Source organism: Syngnathoides biaculeatus, chromosome 5, assembly GCF_019802595.1.
Source record: "Syngnathoides biaculeatus isolate LvHL_M chromosome 5, ASM1980259v1, whole genome shotgun sequence".
Classification (NCBI taxonomy): domain Eukaryota; kingdom Metazoa; phylum Chordata; class Actinopteri; order Syngnathiformes; family Syngnathidae; genus Syngnathoides; species Syngnathoides biaculeatus.
The window spans coordinates 24,425,958-24,451,459 of record NC_084644.1 but is presented as its reverse complement, the minus strand read 5'-3'; the positions used below and the strand labels follow the sequence as shown (position 1 = coordinate 24,451,459).

The following is a 25,502-nucleotide window of genomic DNA, read 5'->3' as shown; positions in this document are numbered from 1 at the left end:
ATAATGCCAAGTCAGCCGGTAGGTGAACACAATGTGACAGCAGGTATTACCATTGAGTGTATTTCAATGAAAGTCAATGGGTCAGACGGTGCAGTCGAAGGCTGCATGCCAGCAAATGAAGTTCAGGGGACAGTGGGTGGAGTGTGTGTGGGTGGGTGGGTGTCGGTAAGGGGTGGTGTGACTGTTGGGACACTATAGGTGAGACGGCGTTATTTTGAGACACAAACAAGAGAGCAACTGCGACACCACGTGAGTCATGTGGCCAGGCAGATGTGGTGGTGGTGGTGGGTGGGGGTGTGGGGGTGACCATCATTAGAGGTTTCGCAAGAGAGAATGTGAGCGAGTGATGAAACCCATCCGGGAGCAGCAGCGACAGGTGTGGTGCATGAGGCGGGGTGAGCGGGAAAGAGCAGCTGTCTTATCTGCTCACAACATCACAACAAAAACAGGGATGATGGACGGCATAGAGGGAGGGAGAGCCACGATAGAGCTTTCCTCACATCCAGGAGCATGCAGAAACTGGAAACAACATCACATTGGTGTCTGTTTATTTGTTTTCCTAATTGCAGTTAAGTGTTGCCAAGATTGGTTTTGGTCTGGTGACAGGTGTCAAGACCACATTTTCAAGGTCTTGGCCTCGACTTCCAAAAGTCTTACTCTCGTCTCTGTCTCGGACTGGCTGGACAGAGGCCAGCATTGATCTGCTATTCATAAACTTCATGAATGTGATAATTGAAATTGAGAAGGACTTAGTAAAACAACAAATATGTTCAATTAATATGTTATTAAACCCCACTACCCCAGTAATAACTGCAACCTGAGCAAGAAATGAGCATGTGGTGCTTTAAAAAAGTTGCATCACTGTTTTTGGCGGTCAAATGTCTATAAAAGAAAATGAATATGAACGAGAGAACATTCTAACTCTTCAACCTAGTGGTGGTTTTTTTTTTATGTACTTTATGGTCTTGGTCCTGTTCTGGTCCTGACTCCAAAAAGTCTTGGTCTTTTGTTGATCTCGGTGAGTTTTGGTCTTGGGTTCATCTTGGTCTCCAATAGTATGTATGGTCTTCATCACATGGGCCTGCCTACCTGCAGGACTCCTAAACATGTTCTCTTGTGATCTCTTCTTTGTAATGTTTCCATGAGAAAAGAATGGCAGCTGAGTGGTGACACATTGTAACATTATAACTGCAGAACTATTGACTTATTTTTGAGTATGTATTGTATCACTCCATGAATTTCTTGACCCAAAAATCAATCCATCCATTTTCTGTAAACATGAATTGCTTCTGAGGGAGGGACTGAAGCAGACCTATGCTAGTCAACATTACACATAAATAGTGGCTACAATGTGCCTCATATTCTGTATTTAAGCACCTCCCAAACTCATATTTGGAAATTACTTAAGAGACCCAAACAAGCCTTGTCATAGTTGTTGTAGTACTTGATCTCCTCCTACATTTAGCATTTGGAAACTTTTTTTACCTTTCTCTTCCTAGTGTGTCAACTGACACAAAAGCATTACGATTAACTTAATTCAACGACTGTGACTTTTTTTTCAAGCCTCTGCTCTTTGCATCAGTTATCAGGTGATGGAACACTCACTGGGCCTGTGACATCTTGTTGTTTGGGCTACGACAGAAATAGAAGCTATTGCACATCGGGGATAATTAAACCCCACTAATTAACACTGTAGCATGCATTCAGCCATGAAATTCCACTTTCTACGTATAAACACATGACAGTGTCTTGTTAGCCACAGCTATTTCTTCGTGTCTGTCAAAATGGTAGCAATTGCCCCAACCATTGTAAACCAAATATCCACGTTCGTGTCTGCATGTGATGTTGAATAGAACAATCAAACATGTGTGTGACCTTTTGCCTTCTATAGGATATTGCATTAAAACCACCAACACCAAACAGTAGAAGCAACCATTCCAAAAACAATGAGGGAGTGGAAATAAACACCAGTATGGCTCAAATGATTGAATGAGGAGAAGAAACCATTTTTCACACATATTCTGTCTTAACCACAACATCTTTAGCACTACAAGCAGTCTTCAGTGATGAATGACGAGTGCACATGAACAGAAAAGACAATACAACACTCATAAAGTTTGGCCCATCAACACGAGATGTGCTTCTTTCAAGAAGAAGAAGAGTGTTGCGCAGCATGTGCTGCTGCTCACGTTGTAACAAAATGAATACTGTTATGAATTCTGAAGATGTGGAATATGCCCCTCTCGCAATACAGATGGAAAAAAAAAAAACACTCCTTTACTCTCAAGCACATGGACTCAGACTTGCAATACGTGTAGCTGGAGCCTTCTGGCCTTGTCGCTGAATGCGCCGTGCATATCAAGCGGCACGACGTTATGGAAATGAACTTTACACGAGCAGACCGAGGCGTGGTCGTCATAGTTTGTGGACTGAAGCTAATCTCGACTGAGCTGACCTAGTGCAGCCGACGTCTTCATTTTGACGGCACAATTGAAAGTGCGGGGAACTTTAACATTCTGCTCTCATGGATCCATTGGTGATGCTTTGGGGAAATGGAAGTAAATCCCATTGCAAAACCCCTACCTCCTTTCAGGATAAACAACCCCACACAATACACAGTGTAACTCAATACCCACGCCCAATGAGAAGGACAACTTGATCTATTTATATTACCAGGAGTGACTAAAGATCATGAGACTACCCTGCTGTGCTTCCTTTTTACATTTCTAAATATCATCTTATGTTTGTGGACCATACTGGCGATGAAAAATGAAATTATGACTAAAGACTGTTATGTGTAACAACTAGCTATACAACATGATCACACTGAATCTCAGTTGCAATAAATCCCGATAAAATACTGCATATGATTTGATAATTTATAATTATACTATAATGAATTTATATACTTGTATGAATCAGTATATTACTTGTGTATAAGTTTTACTTTAATAATAATAATGCTGTTGGGACTCGGCTCAACATGCCACAGTGAGTCACTCGCAAGTTGTTTGGCATCCTTTTAAATAACGCAAAATGTTGGTAAATGTATTTTTTCTTTCTCTTTGGTCGGTTATTCTTACATTTACTAAATTGTTCTTTATTTGTATGCAGTGGGCCTGAGCCATGATTAAACAAAGACCTGGATCACACATCAGGGTGGCCATTTTTGTCTGCATTTTGTTCCTTTCAGACCGAGAACAAACTGTTGTGAGGATGAGAGGCTCAGAAAATTAATGGATGGATGATCACCTTTAAGATTTATCCTGTGGTCTGAGATGTGTTAAGAGTGAATCTTCAAAATTAAATGGCTTCTACATTTATGACGAGAAATTTTAAACGAGTTTGGGGAAGGCCCTTGCATGACTCCGTAAATTGTGTTTTGAAAAGTATGTAGCCAATCAAGAAGTGACCAGAATGAAGAACAAGGAAGCAGCCCTACATACAAAACAAAGGTCCTACCCAATATCGTATTTTCAACAATGGGATTCAACAGACAGCAACAAGTATTTCCCAAAGCAAATAGTTGTTGACAACATCAACATTCTACAACACTTCCACCTCCGCTCCCTTTTGCAACATTCGCCGCAACATAAGTTCTCGTGTTTCTTCCTCGTTTTCATTACATCAAGTTTCCTCATGCAAGACTTCTTTCTTTCTTTATTTATTTGGCAGACAAGAAAAACATTAAAAAAAATCTCATGTGTGTAGCAGGCCCAAACACCTCTTAAGCACCAACGTTTTATTTATGTATTTATTTTACAAATTTTCCTGGTCGAATTAGCGTGCTCCAAAAAGTCCGCTTCACTTGGAGCATTTGAACGAAACACGTGTCATTAGAACACTTCCGGGTCATTAGCAAGCACTCGCAACAGCTGGCCCAGCGTCCATATAACTTATAATTCACAATTGTAAAACAACTTGAGGAAGGGATTGTTTTACAGAAAACATTTAATCGAATTACAAACTGAAATATGTAGGTCCGTTCGTCTGCCTAAAACCATTACGTAATGACCTCCCAAAGCGGCTCAATCCTTAAAAAAAAATGAAGAAAACATTCGTTCTCGCGTCTTTCCGCATGATATTTATGACCACGCGTACTTGGCGTCATCAGGGTGTTCGTATGTGATGCGGCCTCCCCGTGTGTGTTTCTTTTCCGCGACGTTTTGCAACGCTCGAGTGGATAAACAAAGCCACGTGCTGCGGGGAAGTTTCCGAGGTGGGCGGGGCCAGCCTGTTTCCGGGAGCATATAAGAACAAGCTGCGCAACTACAACAAACCTTCAACAGCGTTTGTCAGCGACAAGCGACGCCGTTCGATTGTTTCAAAACCTTTTAATTGATTTTTACTTGGTTGCAGCAGCATATTTACTCGGCCACAAACAAGCGAAGAATGCCTTTCCTCGGACAGGACTGGAGGTCGCCGGGACAATGTTGGGTTAAAACCGAGGAGGGATGGAAAAAGACAGCGGCGGACGGCAAAAACAACAACATCTCCGTGGACAGGTTTGTCATCACATCAACGCCACCACGTTCGAAGTATGTGATGGAAAAAGTCACAAGTGTTGAAGGAAGCCATGCAGTGGACCTAGCAGGCTTCCCTTCTCGCTGATCTTTTTGTTCCGACGTTTCTTCTTTGTTGCTAATCGCTCATCTATTAATAACTAGGCAAGTGAGTGGATTAACGCTAGGTGAGTCACTTGAACGAACGGATTTGAGTTCCTTCTTCAACGTGACAACATCCAGAATGCAATCCAGATGTTTTTTTTTTCCTCTCTCCTTTATGTACGTTATGAATCTGGGCCAAAAGTGTTGCTTTCTAAGAGTGGCAAAGGCAAAGAGAGGCAAAAGAAGAATAAATGCACATGTATGTGCTTAAAAGTTAAATAGAACTGAATTTAAAAACACACACTACTTGAGAATGTTATTGTCACTGCATTACAAAAGTTTCAAAAAAGGCAGTATGAGCATCTCCAAGCATCATTTAAATGAATGGGTTTGCTTGCATTTGACGTTTTGAATTTGTATATAATTCATTTATTCTTTCACATACCACTAGAGGAGCCCAAGAGAATCACTGATCTCGTTGGATTATATAGCATTGTTCTATCCGTCACTATAAATCACTGGCAAGGAAAAATGTTTTTCTGACCACTCAATTTAATTTCGGTTATTTCACACGCCACACCTGATCTTGAACGGCACTATAATGTGCCACAACACACTGTGAGAATCAGTAGTGTAGTAAACTTGTTCTTTGTGGTTTTCGTAGCTTCTGCAAAGCTGAGCATGAGTGTTTCAACAAGGAGAGCTTGCTGCTTTCTCTTGGCTATGACATGACTGCCAAGAAGAGAAAAAAAGACCTCATGAACAACAACACTAAGGCCCCGTGTGAGTCATACACCGCCATCTGACTGATTGTTTTATTATAAAGTATCTGTTATTGTTGAGTCTGGAGTTATGGTAATAAAAACTCCAAGTTAGCTTCCAGTCATAGATTGGCAGGAGATGCGCGCACAGTTTTTTAGCATTCATTTCCCTCGGTGTCATGAACTCTATTTCAGGCCACTAATACAAACATTGGTGCTTTCTCACAGATTTCCACAGGGAAAAGTGGATTTATGTTCATAAAGGAAGCACTAAGGAGGTAATGCATAACATTAGCTGCCATAACATTTTGTCAACTGCAGAGGATTGCAAACTAATACTTTGTTAATTAACTTCTCTCAGCGCCATGGATATTGCACCCTGGGGGAAGCCTTCAACCGCTTGGATTTCTGCAGCGCCATCAAGGACACGAGGAGGTTCAATTATGTCGTCAGAGTGAGCCCTCCTTTCACCCTCCACATCTTTGTTTGTTGATGTGTTTGAAGTAGCCACACTGAAGGGGTTAAAGCTTAGTGTGTGTGTGCGCGTGTGTGTGTCTCTTATCAATGCTCTACAGACAGTGCTGATGATGGTGACTTAGTCAGTGCATGTTTGTGTGTATGAGTCATCGCAATTAATACTAATCGCAATGGAGGGTGCTTGGTGGTGGTGTTGAAATTGTCTCCCCGAAATAAAGTAGCACCAAATATCATATTTTTTCCCCCACTCATTCAAGCATCTCCACATTCATGTAAACTTTTCCACATGTAAATCCACGTGAGCTGCATGTCGGCTGGTGTGGGAGGGCTTATCCACGCAGTGAGGTGTGGTCTCTCTTCGCAGGCCTCATCAAACTATTCATGTTAGTTGTCATGTGATTCTGACAAACTCTTTAACGTAGCCTAACAAGGAGTTCAGTGCCAGAAGCCGGTGCAACATTATGTCTTTGAAACAAGATCGTCTATTGTGAACACACAGTCCCGAGTCACCGCTTTCTTCTGTGTACGTGGGATTGTTTCACTTTACTCCGACTTAATATAACTGATCAAGTTTTTTGTTGAGAGACATTTATCGGGTCCCCTCTTGTGTCCAAAGAGAGAAATCGAGGTGATTGCATGGAGAGAGTGCGAGAAACATTGTTTATCTCCTGGGATTATGTAATGGCGAGCGGTCTTCCTAATATCATCTATGTTTGTGGAAAAAAACGTGAGGTGAGCGCCAGGCTATGAAGTGCAGTTTTGTGAGCCATGGGTGCTAAAAGTAGATATGGAAACGAACATTGTTCTGCCCGGCTGCTCTACAAAGCGCGCTGGGTCTGATGAGCTGTTAAAAGACGAACGTCATAGGATTAGGCTAAAGGAATGCAGCTGGAAGGAATGGAAAAAGCAATAAGGTGCAAGCAGACAATCTTAAAAGGGGATCACGAGGTTTGAGGATGAAGAACCCAGTGCTTCAAGAATGTATGTTTTTGAATACAGCATATTTGAATGTAATTCAGTTCATTAAAGACCTTAGAAATGTGGGCAGTTTCTCATGTGGTCCTGCAGCATCTGTTTTCCGATATCCAAGGTCAAGCATGTTCTTCCATGATGTCACAGTACGTGTTCCATGCCAATCTGTTGCGTGCTGTGTGTTTGCAAGCAAATGATGACAACAACACGTGCACACTCGGATGAATAATTCACTTGACAGGATCAGCATGCAAGTGATTAAAGCTTGTTTTTGGAAGTTTTTGGGCTCCCCTGGGCTGTGGGCCAAATGCTTCCCAGCAGCTTTTTACCCCTGAAAACATTCATCAATGAATTTCAGCCCAGGTGGATTGCTTCCAGACTCTGCTCATCAGGAGTGTTTTGTGTGTCTTCACATAAGAACGTGGTATAACAAAGCTTAAGTAGGAAATCAGTGGAACATACTCCCTCAGTTGACAGCAGTCAATTTATGCTTTCTTCTCACCTCCCCTCTCCCTCTCTCTTTCTTTTCAAGCTGCTGGAGCTTATCGCAAAGTCGCAGCTCCCCTCACTCAGCGGCGTGGCTCAGAAAAATTACATGAATATTCTGGAGAGAGTGGTGCAGAAAGGTAAGCATTGTCACACTTATCATTCGTTTAGAACAAAACTTTATTTATTTAAAATAGTTCTTGACCACTATTTTTTTTTTTACTTCAGTAATATTCCTACCAGGGTTGAGTTGAATCATTTAAAGTATAGCTTTTTAGTCTGGGGTCATGAATAATATCTTGCCCCCAAATTCACTATGAACAATTCTTGGAGTGATTTAGACTTTCCCAGTGCACAAAGAGCCCTAACTTCAACTCCATCAAACACCTTTTGGTAAACCGGGACACCGATTATGTTCATGTTCTTTTATGAATAAATGGACAAAGATTCGTGCCGAAGCACTCCAAAGTCCTGTAGAGACTCTGCCCAGAAGTGTGGGTTCTAATTTATTAGAGTGTAAAATGGGGTGCCAGTTTCTTCAGGTGGGTTTTTATAATAAAAACCTGTTGATGTAAGGGAAATATGACCCAACAATAGTCTATATTATGGTCTCTACAATGGAAAGTTTCGATACACAGTGAGCACTGTTTCCCAGAGGTAGGAACTGAGCCCTGCTGCGAATAGTGGAAATCTGATTTTTCGATGCCCCTCCTCAAAAAAACAAAAGGTTTGTAATTCCCCATTGATTCAGGCAAAACACGACTTGGGTCTAAATGAAAGACCACCACTTACTCCAACATACATCTTTGTCACCAATATTGTCCCCAGAGGGCATAAAGGCAATACGGTTTGTGCGTAGGCCTAACTTAAAACCCGAGAAAACAGGAGTTTTCATAGAATAATTGAGTATAAGATAAAAAAAAAGTTAATATGCAAAGTGGTGAATGCCAAATTTTGAATTTGTGGTTGTTTGCTGTGCAGTTATTTTGTTTTCATCGTGGTGTTCAATGGCTCTGCAAGCCAGACTGCACACTAGGTACTGTTACAATTGGTGTTTTTATTGAGCTTGTTTATGTGCTCTTATGAAGTACTTTAGCCATACATAACAGGACAAATCACTCCACCACCACACCATATAAATGTACATGCATATTCATCTTGAGCATAAATTTTGTGATTGTGAGCAAATATTGAGATTGTCCAAAGTAAGTGACCGGTCTCTATTCTCTTTGCTGCAGTGCTCGACAACCAGCAGGATGTGCGTCCCATCAAAGAGCTGCTCCAGACGCTCTATCTCTCGCTGTGCAGTCTGGTTCAAGACATGGGCAAGTCTGTGCTGGTGGGGAATATCAACATATGGGTGCACCGCATGGATAATATCCTGCAATGGCAGCAGCAGCTAAACAACATCAATATCAACAGGGTGAGATGGGGGAAAGAGACGTGCTGGTTACTTTCACACTTCTGTTTATAGTAGGTAAAAAAACAAAAGTGCTCATTTTGTTGTGGCCCTTCCAGCCAACATCAACAGGCATGACTCTGACGGAGCTGCCTGCCAGCCTGCAGTTGAACATCATGCAGCGTCTTTCGGATGGCAGGGATTTGGTTTGCCTGGGCCAAGTTTGCCCACAATTGGGGGGCCTTGCTGAGGACCTGCTGCTTTGGAAGAGACTCTGCCAGTACCACTTCACAGACAGACAGGCATGTGGACGCGGAGCTCATGTGTACACGTACAACTTCAGTGGGCAGGGAATTTTATCCTAATCATGAAATTGGATTCAGTAGACATTATGCAGTATTGGGTACACAAACTCAAATTTTCCACATTTACAAATGCATTTTACATTTAAAGAGAGCCTCCAATAGACTGGTATCATCAGACAGTTGTACAGCTGAGTATCTTAAGCATAGGTATGGCTGTTGGCTTAGTGCCTCGATGAGATTTGCCAAGGAGGGAGCATGTACAAATTGAATCATAAAAAGCCTAAAATTGAGCCATAAGGCACACAACTTTAATGTCCAAGATAACCATAATAGTTCTGTGAAGTAGATTTAAAAACAAAAACATTTGTATGCAGCATCAGGAAGGCCACTTAGATATTTTTGTGTTTTGGTCTACTGGTGTCAAAAGCAGCACTTGGATCCAGCAGAAGAGACACAGTTTGTTTATTGTAATTATAATTAGTTCCAAAATCATCTAAAATTTTGACAAGAGCAGTCTTTGTGCTGTGGTTTACCCTAAAGCTGGACTGGTACACTTTAAAAAAAAGAAGTGTTTTTTTTTTTGTTGTTTTTTTAAATCTATCTTAAAAAGTGTTGTTCCTCTCTTAGATCCGGAAGCGTCTGATGGTGTCAGACAAGGGTCATCTGGAATGGAAGAAGATGTACTTCAAGCTGAGTCGCTGCTATCCACGCCGAGAGCAGTATAGTGACACACTGCACTTTTGCTCACACTGTCACATCCTTTTCTGGAAGGTATACACATTTTTGTATTTTTATCTGACAAGTAAGAATGACTCTGACAAATAACAGTATTTCAGGACTTGAGACTACATCTAGACAGTATTTCAAGTGTCTTTCTTTACCACCACAGGACACAAATCATCCCTGCACTGCCAATAACCCAGAAAGCTGCACCATGGCCCTCTCCCCGCAAGACTTTATTAACCTTTTTAAATTCTGATCCACTCCCGTCCTCTGAAATATATGACCTGAGTGTACATACTGTACATAATCATGTTTTTGTTTTATTGATTCCGGCATGTATATGCAGATGTGACTTGATGCCGATCAGGCAGTGGGACAAATATGCAATTGAGATTTTAAGTTTGTTTACTTTTTAAGGTAAGAGGCTGTCATTATTAAGTGAGTGAAGGAGAGCTCGGGATGTGGAAGCAGAAGTAAGGAGATGCAGTGGTTTTAATTTGTAGTTGGTCGTAGTTTATTTCAAGGCAGGAATTTGGAAGATTATTCATATGAGTAAATATGCAAAATTATTACTTGTATTGTATTGTTATACCTGACCACATTGGGAATACAGAGTTTAAAGCACAGAGGCTATCGTCTGGTTTGGCACCGCTGTTACTTGAGGCTTCAGTACTGAAGAGAAAATAAATGTAAGCAATCAGGTGTAAATGCACCATGTTTTTTTTTTTTAAATTTAGTTTTCCACTTTTATAAAGATTTGATACCATTTTTGTTTTTTTTTTCTGCTGTGGCTGCTAACTGCAACTGTTTATGACTGAGATACGTACAACTTGGTGTGCCTTATTGCAAAACTTGAAACTGCTACATTATTCCAGATCCTGTTTGAGGTTTTTGAACACACTTGTGTATTTTCTTAGATACCAAAGAGAATGTGGGACATCATATTTCTCCTAAAACCTCCTGCGTGACAAAGCGCCATGCTGCATATTTACTCAAATTCTGGTTAAGTAGCTCAAGCTTGTTTAAATGGGTTTTGAAAGAACTGCAGTCAATTCCAGACTTTCTCTGCTCTAACAATTATTGTACATACTATGTAAAGCAGTCTGTAAATGTCCGTTATGTCAATAAAATGTTTACTTTCAGAAGCACCTTTATTCAGCAGACAAGTCTTACACTTTTTATTGCCCCCAGTTCTTGGGACAGTGCAAAGGGGACTAGCGCCCTCTTCTGGATCTATTTAGTACATCCTGAAAAACTCAAGCTCTTCATGCCATACGGGAGAAACGTTTTTTGCATCTGTAATAGGTCATTAGGTCATTTTTGTTCAATGGAAAATATCCATGAAGATATGGTGCCTATAGGAAGCTGAAATGACACTGTTCATATAAACATTATTCCAAATGTTAAGTTCCACCAAACAGTGAATTCGTGCGTGGTAACAGTTGAGATTATAAACAAATTAAACTTTTCTTCTTTTTTTTTAGCAGACAATCTGAACAATGTCCTACTTTACCGTTGTACATATTTTTTCAGATGATGTTCAGTTTTGTAACAGTGTGAGTCTCCCTCCGGCAATCACACTTTGTCGGACTATAGCTTCGTTCTACACGTACAAAGGCATGAGGCTTTAGTGATCACAATCACTCACACTCACTGGCAGCATTATGAGGCCAACTGTTTTTTGGAACTGCACCCACCCTTCGATCTCAGTTGCAAAGAATTTGAGGTACCACCGGCTGACGATTCATTAAAAATGAGCTGGTGTTCTGCGGTAATGTGAGCAAAAATTTCCATTCCCGTCAGAGAATGCAAAGCTAAGTTACTCTCTAGCTCCTATGGTCCTTAATTTCTCTTACAGTTATCATGCAAAATAATTACATAGACTTTAATACATTGAAAGCACCTTTTTTCCCCCGGAGGACTCTTAACCACGTGCTTAACCATTCCTAGTTATTGATACTTGTCACTACACACCATGTGGGTCATTCCCAGTATCCTTCATAACTCCAGATGGATAGTTCAACATCAAAATCTGGCATACTCCCAAATGTACCGAACCAAAAACTGGGTTGCACTTTCCAGTAGCTAGTTCCAAAGTTTTGTTTTTTTCTCCCTCTGAAGCAGAAGTTGTAGATTGAGCATTCAGCTCCCCCCATTTGGATACACACCAGTTTCAATCAATCTTTGTCCATATACTCCACAAGTAAGTCTGTGTGTGGTGTGAGAAGTCCACAAAGACTCCCCCTGTGTTTTAGTCCCAAGTACTTGCTATGTGGTGTGGCATTCCTGCAAAAGTCAAGACATAACAATTAGCTGAGCAAGAAAAATATAAAACTATTGTACTGTAGATGCTTTTTATCAAAGGGGGGGAAGAGTTGCTCAGGCTTACCAGAATTAATAAATGTCAGAGAGTAATGTTTTCTCTTTCAGAGTTCTGAATAATCCACTCAATAGCATCCCAACCCTAAAAAGCCACAGAGAAAAAGGACAAATTAAAGGCCAGAAAAAGGTCAGACATTGTAAAGCATCTGGTGAAGAAAAGCAAAAGACCCATACAGCAATTGGACAAGGAAAGTGTGTGCGTGTGAGTGCGTGTTGTTACCTTCCTGGCATTAACAGACATCCTCCTCGCCATCATGCCCTCCAGGTAGCTGCTCAAACTCACGCCTTTCACGCGAATGATGGCCTCTTGTGTCAGGATGGTGCTGTGGAGCACGAGAGAGGTATAGCAAAATCTATCAAACGACACCTCGTAAATTAGAAGGGAATGGAAGAAATCAACTTACACCTCCGGGTTGTGTGGGTGTGGCATGTAAACAAGCCTCTCATCCACTGATATCAGGTTGGTGAGAGTAATCTGCAGGACATAGCAAATGAATGGAAGGAATGATTTGAAATTTAAATGGCATGATTTCCTCAAATCCAAGCCGGCACCCAACTAGATGGTAGACAATCTGACCCAAATATTTGCCAGGTGCCTTGTCCACTTAGACAAAGTGTTTCTTTCTTTTTTTCTCTCTTTTTTTTTTTTTTTACAGAAGATGTGGTTTATCACAAGAGATTGTATCTGTAATTTATATAAATAGTACTGGTATATCCAGGGGCGGGGTTGGTGTATATTTTTCCAAACTTCCTTTCCAGCAGATCTGTTCCTCATGTTTGTAAACCACAGGGACCAGAATACCTCTGAGTGGCAGAAAGTCATAGGATTCTGATTTGATGTGAAAACAACAACAAAAAGTCGTTATGTAAGGTGTTGCGCTGCCAAAAAACAACAACTAAAAAGCTTTAGGGTTTTTAATGCATAAAATTGATCAATTTAGAGGGAAATCAATTAATCAAGCAGAATCTATAGGTATAAAATACAAATTGAGTTGATATTGTAAGTAGTCAAACAGCAAAGATTGCATGACTGCCTCGTAGCGGCGGAACGGCTTCTAAAGGGCCCGGGATCGATTCTATCACTTGGTTAGTGGAAGACCTTTTCTTTTCTTTTCTTTTCATGTTCTCCCCATGCCTGTGTGTGTTTTCTCCGGGTACTTCTGTTTCCTACCACATCCCCAAAACATGCACGGTAGGTTAAGTTAAGACTCTAAATTGCCCGAAGTGTGAATGGCTGTTTGCTGATATGTGATCTGTGATTTGCTGGCAACCAGTTTAGGGTGTACCTGCCTCTCACCCAGAGTCAGCTGAAAAGGTCTTCAGCACATCCATGACCCTTGCGAGGTTAAGTGCCTCAGAAAATGGGATAAATGATATAATAATAGCCAGGCACATGCACAGACAATTTTGGGGGCCGTTGTTCTGGCCAAAAATAGGGCCTCATGGGCAAAATTATTCACAAAATTAGGAAAAATAGTCTAGATTTAACTTTTGTATTAATTTTTGTAAACATAATCAACACTGTCAATAATGCAGCTATTAACAAATGAGGCGACAGTGACTGCAGACTACAGTGGATATAAAACTTCAAAACATCCTGTTCCAATTCTTGGAAGGAGAAAGAGGGGGTCCATGTGCAAGGCAGGAAGGATATGGCCTATGTACAATTCTCTTAAGGAATCAAATAAATACCTGTCAGAATTCAAAATCCACACACAGCAAATGAACTTACATTAGTTGAGCACAGCTCCATCTTCTTCTCCTTGGGGTCAACTATGGAGTGTTCCTTCACGTACGTCTGCAAGTTGCTGGTTCCAAGTATCTACAAAACATGAAGTGACACCACACACTTTTTAGCAACTACTGTACCGTGAACGGAACATGTTGACGGCATGACAACTGACCGCTCGTACGATCGCCGGCAGGCCCCACTCAGTGCTGAGCAGTCGATGGCTGTGCAGGCGGCCTTCTGCGTCCAGGCGGCGCTCCAACACGTCCACGCCCACCACGTGAGGATTCATCGGATTGGGGTACTTCCTCATGGCGGCCTTGATCACCGTCTCCCATGGGTAACTTCCCACAAACAAACAGAACCTTTCCTGAAACCTTTTTTTTTTTTTTTTAGACCGGCTATAACCACTTTAGCTTCACCCAAGCGGATTTAACTGGTCGTGTCAGCAAGTTATTCATATGACAATATACAACACAAAACAATTAATCGTTTAAAAAAATCTATACCATCTATAATGAGTGAGGTGCTGGGTACCCCCTGGAATGGTCGCCACCCAATCACAGGGTGCATAAAGATGAGCAACCATTCACACACACCTCTATGGGTAAATTAGACTAATGTTCATACTTTTGGAATGTGGAAGGAAGCCTGTGGAAAACCCCGACAAACGCAGGGAGAATATGCAAACTTCACACATAGGAAGATTTGAACCCTGAATCTTCACAAGACATAATAGGTATTACAATAACCCATCTAACTTGGGGCCGGGTACAGTAAATCCAGGTCTGGTTGCCAACAAATCCAAGGGCACATTTCAACAAACTTTTCATTCACACTTTCGCACCTATCTGGACAATTCAATACACTATAGTGCCCCAGTAAGAAAAATACTATCTTCTTGAATGAATACAGGAACTGTATTTTGTGTGCAGTCCATATAGACTAGGCAGTTGTGCAAAGTTGTGTCCAGTGAGTGTATGCAGTAATACCTATAAAATAAAACAGGAGCACATGGTCATTTACTTGTGGTGTTCTATGATGTGATCACATACTTGCTTGCACTTTTTTTTTTTTTTTTTTTTTTTTTTTATGTGAGCCTCTTCAACTCTCACATGCCGTAGAGCATCAGTGAGCTGTCTCATTTTTTTTTTAGGAAACATTCTAACAAAATGAACAAATAAATAAATAAAAATATACGCATCAGCAGTACCTGAAAGCATGCTCTGTGCTCCAAATCTTCATGTTTCTCACGGGAGTAGTGACCTTGTCTCTTCACAATAGCAACTGCCGAGCTTCAGGGGACCATATCCCGCTGTGGGGATGATCAGTAAGCACACTGGGCCCTGGGACCACCACCATCAGTTCAGTGCGTCCAGATGGTCCCCCCCCACACCCCCCTCCTAGCACCAGCGCTAAAGGAAAAACAAAAAAAAAAAAAATCCTGTTCCCCGAGATATGGGAGCAAGAGGCAGGGAAGGTTTAGCCTACGTGTGTATTGCAATGAGGAGGAGGAAAACAAGGAGCAAAACCGGCGCAGGGTGGTCGCCATCATACGTGAAGTTACCCTTAGCTAGATGTTTAAGTCACGTTCGGATTTTCAAAATAAAACAATATTCGTGGCCTAGAAATTGGAGAATAAGCTCTATCTGGCGATAATGTAGCATTATCTAGTGCATTTGAAGCAGTAAAAGTAACATTACAATTGAATACTTAGATACAGTATAAGAATTTAACCATTTGGGCAGCAGGGACAATGACCCAATTGTTGCAAGTCTGCTTTGCAGCTTTGAGCTTTGGGTATATGAATTCTGTCCTCCCATGTGGTGTTTCCATGCAGTACATGCAGTTTTTCTCCAGGTAGGCCTGCTTTGTCCCACATAACAAAAACATGCATGTTACATTGGGGATGAGCAAACCTCTACGCTCAACGACTACATTAGGCTTTGACCTGCGAGTCATTTAGAAATGAGGTAAAAATAAATAAATGAAAGTTAGTGTGCATGTAAATAGTTTCATTGGATAGTGTGATAATCAAGAGTTGTTATGATTAATTTTTCTCATTTATTCATTTAGGATAAGATTTAAGATTGACAGAGGGATCGTTAATTAGAGTAATGATTTTATGTTGTTTACAATAAATCAACCAAACATTTATTTAATGAATGAAGAATAATAATAACTACGAAATGAACACATGTTAGCCAACTAAATTCAGAGTGAAAACAACAAAATTAATGTAACAAATGTTGTAGGACTCAATATAATGCAAAGGTTTGGTGTCCTGGATTGAAAAATACACCGGGCCACTACTGACTTCATATGGATGGAAGTTTTATAATAAATCACAAATAAAACATGTTATTGTAAAACTGATCTAAAAATATATCATGCTGTCAGTGAAGAGAGAATTCTGGGAGCATCCCTGGTAGTGTCCAACCCTCACCTGATCAGATACTCGTCTCGAAGTAGTCCATTTTATTTTGGTGGCACAACTGCTGTGCTTCCTAACCCACCTTAGTATACTTTGGGACGTCAATGGGCCGCCTGGACTGCAACTGCTTCCCTTTGTACGCATGCGCAAAGCATCCTTCAACCATCCTCACGCACCGAGCACAGGCTGAATCAAGCTTGATATAATACACAGCTAGACCTAAAGCGGAAATGAGGTAAGATTAAGAAAATAAAGTCAAGGCGTGCAGTATATATGATGATACCACTTTACTTTATGAACCCATGTGTGTGTGAGGAGGTAACCTGACGGAGCTGCTGCGAAGGCTCAAGAGAATTGTGAGGGAAACCAACGTCGAGAAGGAGGCTACAGAACGCCACATTCATGCCATCGCCATCTAACTCATCGCTGAGGCTGAGGAATTAATACTCGGGAGGGAAAAAAATATAATAAACAGGATTGGTAGGATTGACCACTTCAATGTATGCTGTATGACCTTGCACTGAATGTCATCATTGATCCATCAAAAACAAGACGGCAAGGTAATTGGCATCCCAACTGGTGCAGGGGAGGGCGATATAAAATTCCGCTTCGTGATGTGTGTTTGTATAATTTTGCAACGACATCATTCTGATATTCAAGCCGGAAATAGCTCAACGGGTTTATACACGAGGAAGCTCCCTCCTCCTTGGTGAAGGCCCGGGTCAGTGCATGCCGCAGACTGCAAACGTGCCGAATCCCATCGCCTCTGCGCTGTCTTCAACTTAGTCACGCGTTTTTGTTGCTTTATCCTTCGTGGTGATTTTATTGCGGGAACATTGTAACCATTGTGAGGGCGATGGCGGATGCTGCAGCAGGTTTAGGCGAATGATGAGCTGCTTAATTGGGGGTGGGTGCGAATTTATTTATTTCTCTTTTCCCCCCACTACCACGAAATCAAGTACAGTGATAAACACTGGTGATTTTGCTCCCCCCGACTACCGCTTGCGTTCATGGAGCCGACAAAAATGTGCTGACACATGTTTGCGCATGTCCCGCATGGTCGCGGCCTTTGTGCGCATTCGAGCCATGAATATAGAATATCATGCATCCGTCGTGGTCGGCCCGTGTGGTCTGCCTGTGGATTGGACTGCTCACCAATCTAGTGTATTAACAAACAGACAACACACAGATAGCAAGCATGATTTCTGGCTCTCTCCGTGTCCGTATTCATGACAGCGAGGTCAGGATACATCTTGCTTGAAAGTCCACTCAGCTCAGCTTTCTTCATTTCAGGTCATCAGACATGGAGATTGTCACACATCTGATTAATGACACCATAGAATTCTACAAATGGACCTTAACCATCGCAGGTAATTATAAAGGGATTTTGTCAAACAATACAAAACCATTTTCAGACGCTCCGTATAAAATGGGCAGGTACTCCAACGGCCAAAAGAAAAAAAAAGTAACTTTGACTTCAGGAAGCTATTTATTTATGTATTTTTTTTTATGTAAACATGATAAGAGAGGCTGGTGACCCTGGGAATTCCCTGCACTTTTTTATTCATTTATCACAAAAATAAGTGAAAGACTAACATTTCAATTGTATTCATATTTATTTATATTGACAAACTTGTTTTACTGCAGAATAATCTAGGGAACTATTGTTCTGTTTAAGTTTTCATTTAACTTTAGAAGTCATTTTGCTGAGCCAGGGAGCTCCATGAACTTATGTTACAATTTTAAAACAATGATATCGATTGATCCATCTATCAATTTTCTGAGACGCTCATTCTCACAAAGGTCAATGGAGTGCTGTAGCCAATCCCATCTATCATCAGGCAGAAGGCAGGGTACACCCTAAACTGGTTGCCAGTCAATCGCAGGGTGCTTGGAGACATAACAGTAACACTCACAATCCAACTTGGGGCAATTTAGAGTGTCCAATTAATGTTGGATGTTTTTGGGATGTGGGAGGAAACTGGAGTGCCCGGAGAAAACGCATGCAGGCACGGGGAAACATCCAAATTCCACACGGAGGGGCAGTGGGTGTTGGGATTTGAACCCAGATCCTAGAATTGTGAGGCCAACTATCAAACCAGATGCGCAACCGTGTAGCCAATGATGTCTATTGTCTTAGTTAAAAGCAAAGAAAATTTTATATTTTTAAAAAGTCCCTTCCCGTGTTTTTCCTTCTAAGTTTCATCAAATCTTGATTGGAGACTTGTGTTTACTGCAAAAGAGGAGGCATGATGCGTCATACGTGAGTTTTTGAATTGCAAAAAAAAGAAAGAAAAAGCAAGATACATAGGACACAAGTTATTTTTATTCTTGTTGAACTGAGGTCTTCTAAGCATGAAGTCCTCCATCTGTTTTACCAGAAAAAGGCAAAGAAAAACCAGAGCTTTCCTTTGATACTTGAAAAGCTGTACTTTGAAGCGCTTGAATTTATATCCAACTTTATAGCAATACTTTTCCAAAAGTTGTCGAACTATACATGACTAGACATCGTCAGGGGCGTTTTGACTGTGGTGTGTATTTTTAGGAAATTACCTTTGCAATTCTGTAGTAAAATACCCCAACAGCTATTGTTGGCCTATGAAGTTGTCAATGTTTCCCACAGACAAGCGAGTGGAGAAATGGCCCCTGATGGACACCCCCCTGCCCACTTTGGCCATCAGCGCATCCTACCTGCTGTTCCTCTGGCTGGGGCCCAAATACATGAAGAACAGGGAGCCCTTCCAACTTCGCAAAACTCTCATTGTCTACAATTTCAGTATGGTCTTCCTCAACTTCTTCATCTTCAAGGAGGTACAAATATCAAGTCTTTTTTTTTGGGGGGGGGGGTTAGGAATACAATATATATCATAAATCACACCCTTCTGTTTTGATGAGCGACAGCCTTGTCCTGTGGGTTCTGATGAATTTCACTTGAGTGTGTCCATCTTTTCGCCAGAATGCTTTCACTCCACTTTTGAACGCCTTCCATTTTCAGTTTCATCACCTAACCGGGACTAAAGATTTTTCTCCCTCCAGCTGTTTATGGCGGCCCGGTCAGCCAGCTACAGCTACATTTGTCAGAGGGTGAACTACTCCGACGACCCCAATGAAGTCAGGGTGAGTGCGAGGAGTACATGTGCAGGATTGGATTGGAATAATATTTCACTCGTTCTTTTATTAAACACATTTTCAAAGGAGTGCTTGGAAGGCACCTTGTAAAACAAGTATATTCTAAAAATAACATATAAAAGTAGTCACAGGGGGTGTCCAGTTACAGTTTTCTGTCTCCATGACAATACTATATTGTATACAATACCTGAGATAAAAGAAGCCAAAGTTCAGATAGTCTCAAGTAATCTGGTTGTAACACGATTGCATACATGACATAAAGTATACAGTGCATATGTTACGGACTTGAGCTGCTAAAAAAAAAAACTGCTTCGTACATTGAAGCTATCCCCACAATTTTGGATGTCGAAATATCACAAAGCATTAACATTCAGTATAAATTAGAGAAGGAGGGTGGTGGTGGTGGTGTGGGGAGGAGTGGGGGGGGGTTAGCGTATGAGAATTTTGAATGGCTTCACACTTCAAGCAGTTTGATGTACAAACTATGACTACTATTACTTGCATAGGTTTTCTCCAAGCACTTTGACTTCCTCCCACATTGCAAAAACATGTGTGGAAGGTAAACCCAAAATTGTCCTTAGGTGAGGGCTGCTATTCTATTCTATTCTATTCTATTCTATTCTATTCTATTCTATTCTATTCTATTCTATTCTATTCTATTCTATTCTATTCTAAATTGTTTAAGAAGTGTGTTTTTCAATCTTATTGCCCATGGGCGTGTACTTGTGTGTATTCATATTCCAAGTTAAAGAAACTTTCACTGCATCCCACTCAGGTGGCAGGAGCTCTGTGGTGGTATTTCATCTCCAAAGGCATCGAGTACCTGGACACAGTGTTTTTCATCCTGAGGAAGAAGTTCAAGCAGGTCACCTTTCTGCACGTCTACCACCACTGCACCATGTTCACGCTCTGGTGGATCGGCATCAAATGGGTCGCCGGAGGGCAGTGTGAGTGGCTCATCTTATAACGCGTCCTTTTTTTTTTTTTGACAGCCTTATGTTTTTCTTCATTAAGATAAAAAAATCAACAATTACAGGGAAGAAAATAAATATTTGAACACCCTGCTATATTGCAAGTTCTCCCACTTAGAAATCATGGAGGGATGTGAAATTTTCATCCTCGGTGCATGTCCACTGTGAGAGAGATAATCTAAAAAAAAAAATCCAGAAATCACAATGTATGATTTATTTTAACAGTTTATGTGTGTGATACAGCTGCAAATAAGTATTTGAACACCTGAGAAAACCAATTGTAATATTTGGTACAGAAGCCTTTGTTTGCAATTAAAGAGGTCAAATGTTTCCTGTAGTTGTTCACCAGGTTTGCAGACACAGCAGGAGGTATTTTGGTCCACTCCTCCGCACAGATCTTCTCTAGATCACGCAGGTTTCTGGGCTGTTGCTGAGAAACATGTAGTTTCAGCTCCCTCCAAAGATTGTCTATTGGGTTTAGGTCTGGAAAAGGGCTAGGCCATGCCAGAGCCACTCCTTGGTTTTCCTGGCTGTGTGCTTCGGGTCATTGTCATGTTGAAAGACCCAGCCACGACCCATCTTCAATGCTCTGACTGAGGGAAACAGGCTGTTCCCCAAAATCTCACAATACATGGCTCTGGTCATCCTCTCCTTGAAGCAGTGTAGTCATCCTGTCCCATGTGAGGAAAAACACCCCAAAGCATGATGCTACCAGCCCCATGCTTCACAGTAGGCATGGTGTTCTTGGGATGGAACTCACCATTTGTCTTCCTCTAAACACGGTTAGTGGATTTATGACCAAAAAGTCTCATCTGACCACAAAAATGTCTCCCATGACTCTTTTGTATTATCCAAATGGTCATTGGCAAACTGAAGACGGGCCTTGACATGTACTGGTTTAAGCAGAGGAACCTTCTGTGACTTGCATAATTTCAAACCATGACATCTTTGTGTATTACTAACAGTCACCTTGGAAACGGTGGTCTCAGCTCTTTCGAGCTCATTGACCAAGTCCTGTCGTGTAGTCCTGGGCTGATTCCACACCTTTCGGAGGATCATTGAGACCCCACGAGGTGATTTCTTGCATGGGGCTCTACTCCGATTTTGATTGACTGTCATGTTTAGCTTCTTCCATTTTCTATAAATTGGTTCAACAGTGGACCTTTTTTCACCAAGCTGCTTAGCAATTTCTCCATAGCCCTTTCCAACTGTGTGGAGTTGTACAATTTTGCCTCTGGTGTCCTTGGACAGTTCTTTGGTCTTGGCCATGTTACAAGTTTGAGTCTGCTTGATTGTATGGGATGGACAGGTGTCTTTAAGCAGCTAACGACCTCACACAGGTGCATCTCTTTCAGGATAATACATGGAGTGGAGGTTGACTTTTAAAGGCGGACTAACAGGTCTTTAAGGGTCAGAATTGTAGCTGATAGAGAGGTGTTCAAATACTTCTTAGCAGTTGTATCATACAAATAAATTGTTAAAAATTCATACATTGTGATTTCTGGATTTTTCTTTTTAGATTATCTCTCTCACAGTGGACATGCGCCTACGATAAAAATTTCCGAACCTTCGATGATTTCTAAGTGGGAGAACTTGCAATATAGGAGGGTTTTCAAATACTTATTTTCTTCGATGTATATAAACGTTTGTTTTATTTTCAGCATTTTTTGGTGCACACATGAACGCGGCGATCCATGTGCTGATGTACTTGTACTATGGCCTGGCTTCCTGTGGTCCGAAGATCCAGAAGTACCTTTGGTGGAAGAAGTACCTGACCATCATCCAGATGGTAACATCCTTCACCGCTATGACACTCAGATCATCAATTTTTTAAAATTGTTTTTGTCAGTGACTCCAATTTTATTCTAAACTATTTATCATTTTTAAATACACATCCTGAATTACTATTTGTATTACCACTGTACTATTTTATACATTTGTTTTATGTACAGAAAAGGCAGACAGACACATAGAGTCCACACCCTTTTCACAGTTTTTTTTGTTATCAAAGTTCTGCGATCTCTTGTTGATCGTAAATGAAGTTTGACTCTCTGTCATCTCTCTTCAAATGTGTAATCCAACGTGATGTCCCGCCCGTGTCTCAGATTCAGTTCCATGTGACCATCGGCCACACGGCTTTGTCCCTCTACGTCAACTGCGACTTCCCTCACTGGATGCACTACTCCCTAATTTGCTACGCCATCACCTTCATCGTCCTCTTCGGCAACTTCTACTACCAGACCTACCGCCACCAGCAGCCCAGGCGCGACGCCTCCTCCTCCAAAGCGAGCAAGGCCTTCTCCAACGGGGCTGTCAATGGACTCAGCAAGGCCACCAATGGTGCGGCGGCGCTGTGCAAAGATGACAAACCCCAGGAAAACACCAGCAGGAGAAAGAGGAAAGGAAGAGCAAAAAGAGATTAGGGAAAATGGTTGAGGTAAAATAGGTCTGGTTTGAGTTATTTAGTGTTCACGTGCAGAAGACCTCATTTAAGGAAGGATGGATAGATGAGCTAAATGTGTGATGCATTCATTTCAAGACAACTGGCTTGTGTGGAGAGAGCATTGTATTTCTTGTATGAAAGGTCTGAGGTTATACAGAGGCCGCCATAATTACAAATAGGCCAAAATACTCTCCAGTCAGATCAGAGGATTTCCTCTCTTTCTAATGATGCGGCCGTGGAGTGATCGGGAATTACGTAACCTTCTCTTGGCTCGTTTGGAAAGAAATATTATCATGGGAATACACGCACACACACACACACAAAATCATATCTGTTTAAATTGTACACAATGTATGAAGCTGATGTTGTTCTAAGTTCGTTGACTGGTGAGTTGCTATGATAATCTTTAGAGCAACTGCCACTGTATCGTGGCAGAAGTCATCATATCGTACGTAATGTCAAAAGGCGCCTTTGCGGTTATTCACCAAATGTTATTATTGTAAAGATGGAGGAAGCTGTCAACAACAAGTGGTATGGTATGAGTGAAGATAACAAGATAATATTATGTTTTATTCTTTTGGATATGAATGGTAGTCTTCTATTTCAAATGGAGGCACTGCAGGTCTCAAAGTGATATAAAAGTGTAAAATATTCCACAGGATTTCTGTATGCAATGTGCGTTTTGTATGTCCCTACTTGTGTGTAATGTGACAATGTGGACCTGCTGTCATTTGCCCGGCCATATACTGATTTTTAGGATGTTTGCTCACGTTTTTTTTTCTATTTATATTTTATTGCTTGTCTCATAAGATGGTGAAATAAGTTGTGCACTAAAACCTCATGTTATTGTTTAAAAATATTCAAAGCTAGCTAGCGGACAAGGGTTTTTTTTTTTCAATTTAAATCACTTTCCTTCTTTTGCTCAAATAATTTGTTTTGACAGATTTATGTTTACAGGCTTAGTCCATGTCTTCAGCTGGCTGAATGTAAACATCATCATAAAAGAAAAGAAAAAAAAAACAGCATTGTACTCTCATTTATTTACATAAAACGCAGGGCTCTTTAAATTCTACATCTGCCTAGAAGAATAATTGCTGTCCCTGAAGTATTTTGAGTGCAGTGTAAATTGGCCCCATTGTCCAATTTTCATTAACAAATACATTTTCATTTTTTTATTTATATCTTTCAGTTTTCATGTACATACTGATCTTTTCTATTATCTCACTGAGAATGCTTGTCGTGTATATGTGCTGTAGATAATACATTGTGATCTTTTGTACGGTACTCTGCTCCCAGCTTGTTAGTTGGCTTGGGCATTTGTCCATCTTGCTTTTGTGTATTTTTTCTTTTTTTTTTAAAGTACAATATTATAAAATTGAACTCTTAAATTAAACCTAATGCCTGCCCAAATCTTGGCGTTCAATTATATTGTATTGTGTAATAAATAGCAGCAATAGCAACAGTAACTCATTCATAAAAAAGATAAACATAGAGCAAAGATTTTTAACTCAAATATATTGCACTACTGCATTTTAGCAGTGTACAGTGTGGAAAAAAGCGCATTGAAAGAACATTTTACAATATATACTGTGGTAATGGGATCAATTGAAAATAAACTCCATCTTTTCTATTCATTCCCTTGTTAAAAAAAAAAAAAAAACTGTTATGCCTTATTGTCTAAAGCAAATGAATTTTCTTTTTCCAACGAATGAATTCATGGTTCCATCAATCACAACAAGCTGTCCGGGTCCTGAAGAAAGAAGCAGCCCCAGACCATCACACTATCAGCACCATGTTTTTACTATTGGAATGATTTTTTTATTTAAATGCAGTGGTATATTTTGTCATACGTAATGAGACACACATCCAAAAATGTAAACTTTAATCTCATCAGTCCCAAGATTGTGTTTTTAAGTTTTGTGAATCATTCAGATGTTGTTGTTTTGAAAAGTAAGATGAGCCACAGTTTTTTTTTTTTTGTCCAGCAGTTTTTTATTCCTTGGAATTTTACCGTTCATGTCACTGTGTCTCAGTTTCTTTTTGTTGAATCACGAGCAATGACTGAGGAGCCGCCCAGCAGTTCTGTAGCTGTTGTTCTGGGTTCTTTTGTGACTTCCAGGATGAGTTGTCGTTATAGTCTTGCAGATCATTTTCTTTCAGCTGGCCAGTCTTGGGAAGGTTCATCACTGTTTCATACTTTCGCCATTTGTGGATAATGCCGATTACCATGATTTGGTGGAGACCTAAAATTTTAGTAATGTTTTTTTGCCCTTTCCAGACTGATAGGTGCCAATAATTTTGGTTCTCATCTGCTTTTCAATTTCTTTGGATCATATAATTTTTTGCAACATTTTTAGATCATTTGGCCACTTATTTTGTCCTACAGGTTCTATTAGTTATTTCTTGATAGAATTGGTCTGGTGAAGGACAGTCAAAACTTAACTAAACTTTCCCAAAAATATGTTTGGCCACGATTAATTTGTAATTGAACAAGAGAGCAATGACTTTTTTTTATCTCCCTTTTGTGATTATTTAGGATACTTTTGTCTATTTTTTGGGGGAGGGGTTGAGGTTAAATATTGAACTGGGTTGAAATACATCATCCATTTTCTGAGCAAGGGTCACAAGAGTGGTAGAGCATATTCCAGCTATCATCGGGCAGGAGATAGAGTACAACCTGAACT

General features: G+C 40.7%; 3 protein-coding genes across 4 annotated transcripts; 2 read left to right on the top strand and 1 right to left on the bottom strand.

Moving 5' to 3' along the window:
• Window positions 1–3,905: 3,905 nt before the first annotated feature.
• Window positions 3,906–10,438, top strand: fbxo32 (F-box protein 32). The gene is made up of 9 exons (XM_061820556.1): window positions 3,906–4,505; window positions 5,272–5,390; window positions 5,597–5,646; window positions 5,730–5,822; window positions 7,350–7,443; window positions 8,542–8,726; window positions 8,822–9,004; window positions 9,635–9,778; window positions 9,897–10,438. Exons 1-9 carry the CDS (start codon window positions 4,393–4,395, stop codon window positions 9,984–9,986), a joined length of 1,071 nt encoding a protein of 356 aa, XP_061676540.1. The 5' UTR covers window positions 3,906–4,392; the 3' UTR covers window positions 9,987–10,438.
• Window positions 10,439–10,862: 424 nt separating this feature from the next.
• Window positions 10,863–15,379, bottom strand: prelid3a (PRELI domain containing 3A). The gene is made up of 7 exons (XM_061820558.1): window positions 15,055–15,379; window positions 14,017–14,185; window positions 13,845–13,934; window positions 12,517–12,587; window positions 12,333–12,435; window positions 12,120–12,194; window positions 10,863–12,016 (listed from the first exon to the last, which is right to left on the bottom strand). The coding sequence occupies exons 1-6, from the start codon at window positions 15,084–15,086 to the stop codon at window positions 12,135–12,137; spliced, it is 525 nt and encodes a 174-aa protein (XP_061676542.1). The 5' UTR covers window positions 15,087–15,379; the 3' UTR covers window positions 10,863–12,016; window positions 12,120–12,134.
• A 1,073-nt stretch (window positions 15,380–16,452) lies between these two features.
• On the top strand, window positions 16,453–24,211 carry elovl4a (ELOVL fatty acid elongase 4a). Of its 2 annotated transcripts, XM_061820704.1 has the most exons (8): window positions 16,453–16,510; window positions 16,594–16,835; window positions 17,569–17,645; window positions 18,899–19,086; window positions 19,312–19,392; window positions 20,180–20,351; window positions 22,037–22,164; window positions 22,481–24,211. In XM_061820704.1, exons 3-8 carry the CDS (start codon window positions 17,579–17,581, stop codon window positions 22,796–22,798), a joined length of 954 nt encoding a protein of 317 aa, XP_061676688.1. In that variant the 5' UTR covers window positions 16,453–16,510; window positions 16,594–16,835; window positions 17,569–17,578; the 3' UTR covers window positions 22,799–24,211. The 2 variants fall into 2 exon arrangements, with proteins under 2 accessions (XP_061676688.1, XP_061676690.1); XM_061820706.1 differs by lacking the exons at window positions 16,453–16,510; window positions 16,594–16,835 and adding an exon at window positions 16,975–17,182.
• The last annotated feature ends 1,291 nt before the right edge of the window (window positions 24,212–25,502 follow it).

Bases quoted from the DNA above. Each gene is read 5' to 3' on its own strand.
- fbxo32 (XM_061820556.1), top strand. From the start codon at position 4,393: ATGCCTTTCCTCGGACAGGACTGGAGGTCGCCGGGACAATGTTGGGTT. The intron at 4,506-5,271 runs GTTTGTCATCAC...TGGTTTTCGTAG, and splicing joins AACAACATCTCCGTGGACAG to CTTCTGCAAAGCTGAGCATG. The intron at 9,005-9,634 runs GCATGTGGACGC...TTCCTCTCTTAG, and splicing joins ACCACTTCACAGACAGACAG to ATCCGGAAGCGTCTGATGGT.
- prelid3a (XM_061820558.1), bottom strand. From the start codon at position 15,086: ATGAAGATTTGGAGCACAGAGCATGCTTTCAG. The intron at 14,186-15,054 runs GTACTGCTGATG...GTTTGTGGGAAG, and splicing joins AGCACAGAGCATGCTTTCAG to TTACCCATGGGAGACGGTGA. The intron at 12,436-12,516 runs GTAAGTTGATTT...CGTGCTCCACAG, and splicing joins CACCCACACAACCCGGAGGT to CACCATCCTGACACAAGAGG.
- elovl4a (XM_061820704.1), top strand. From the start codon at position 17,579: ATGGAGATTGTCACACATCTGATTAATGACACCATAGAATTCTACAAA. The intron at 19,087-19,311 runs GTACAAATATCA...TTCTCCCTCCAG, and splicing joins ACTTCTTCATCTTCAAGGAG to CTGTTTATGGCGGCCCGGTC. The intron at 20,352-22,036 runs GTGAGTGGCTCA...TTTTATTTTCAG, and splicing joins ATGGGTCGCCGGAGGGCAGT to CATTTTTTGGTGCACACATG.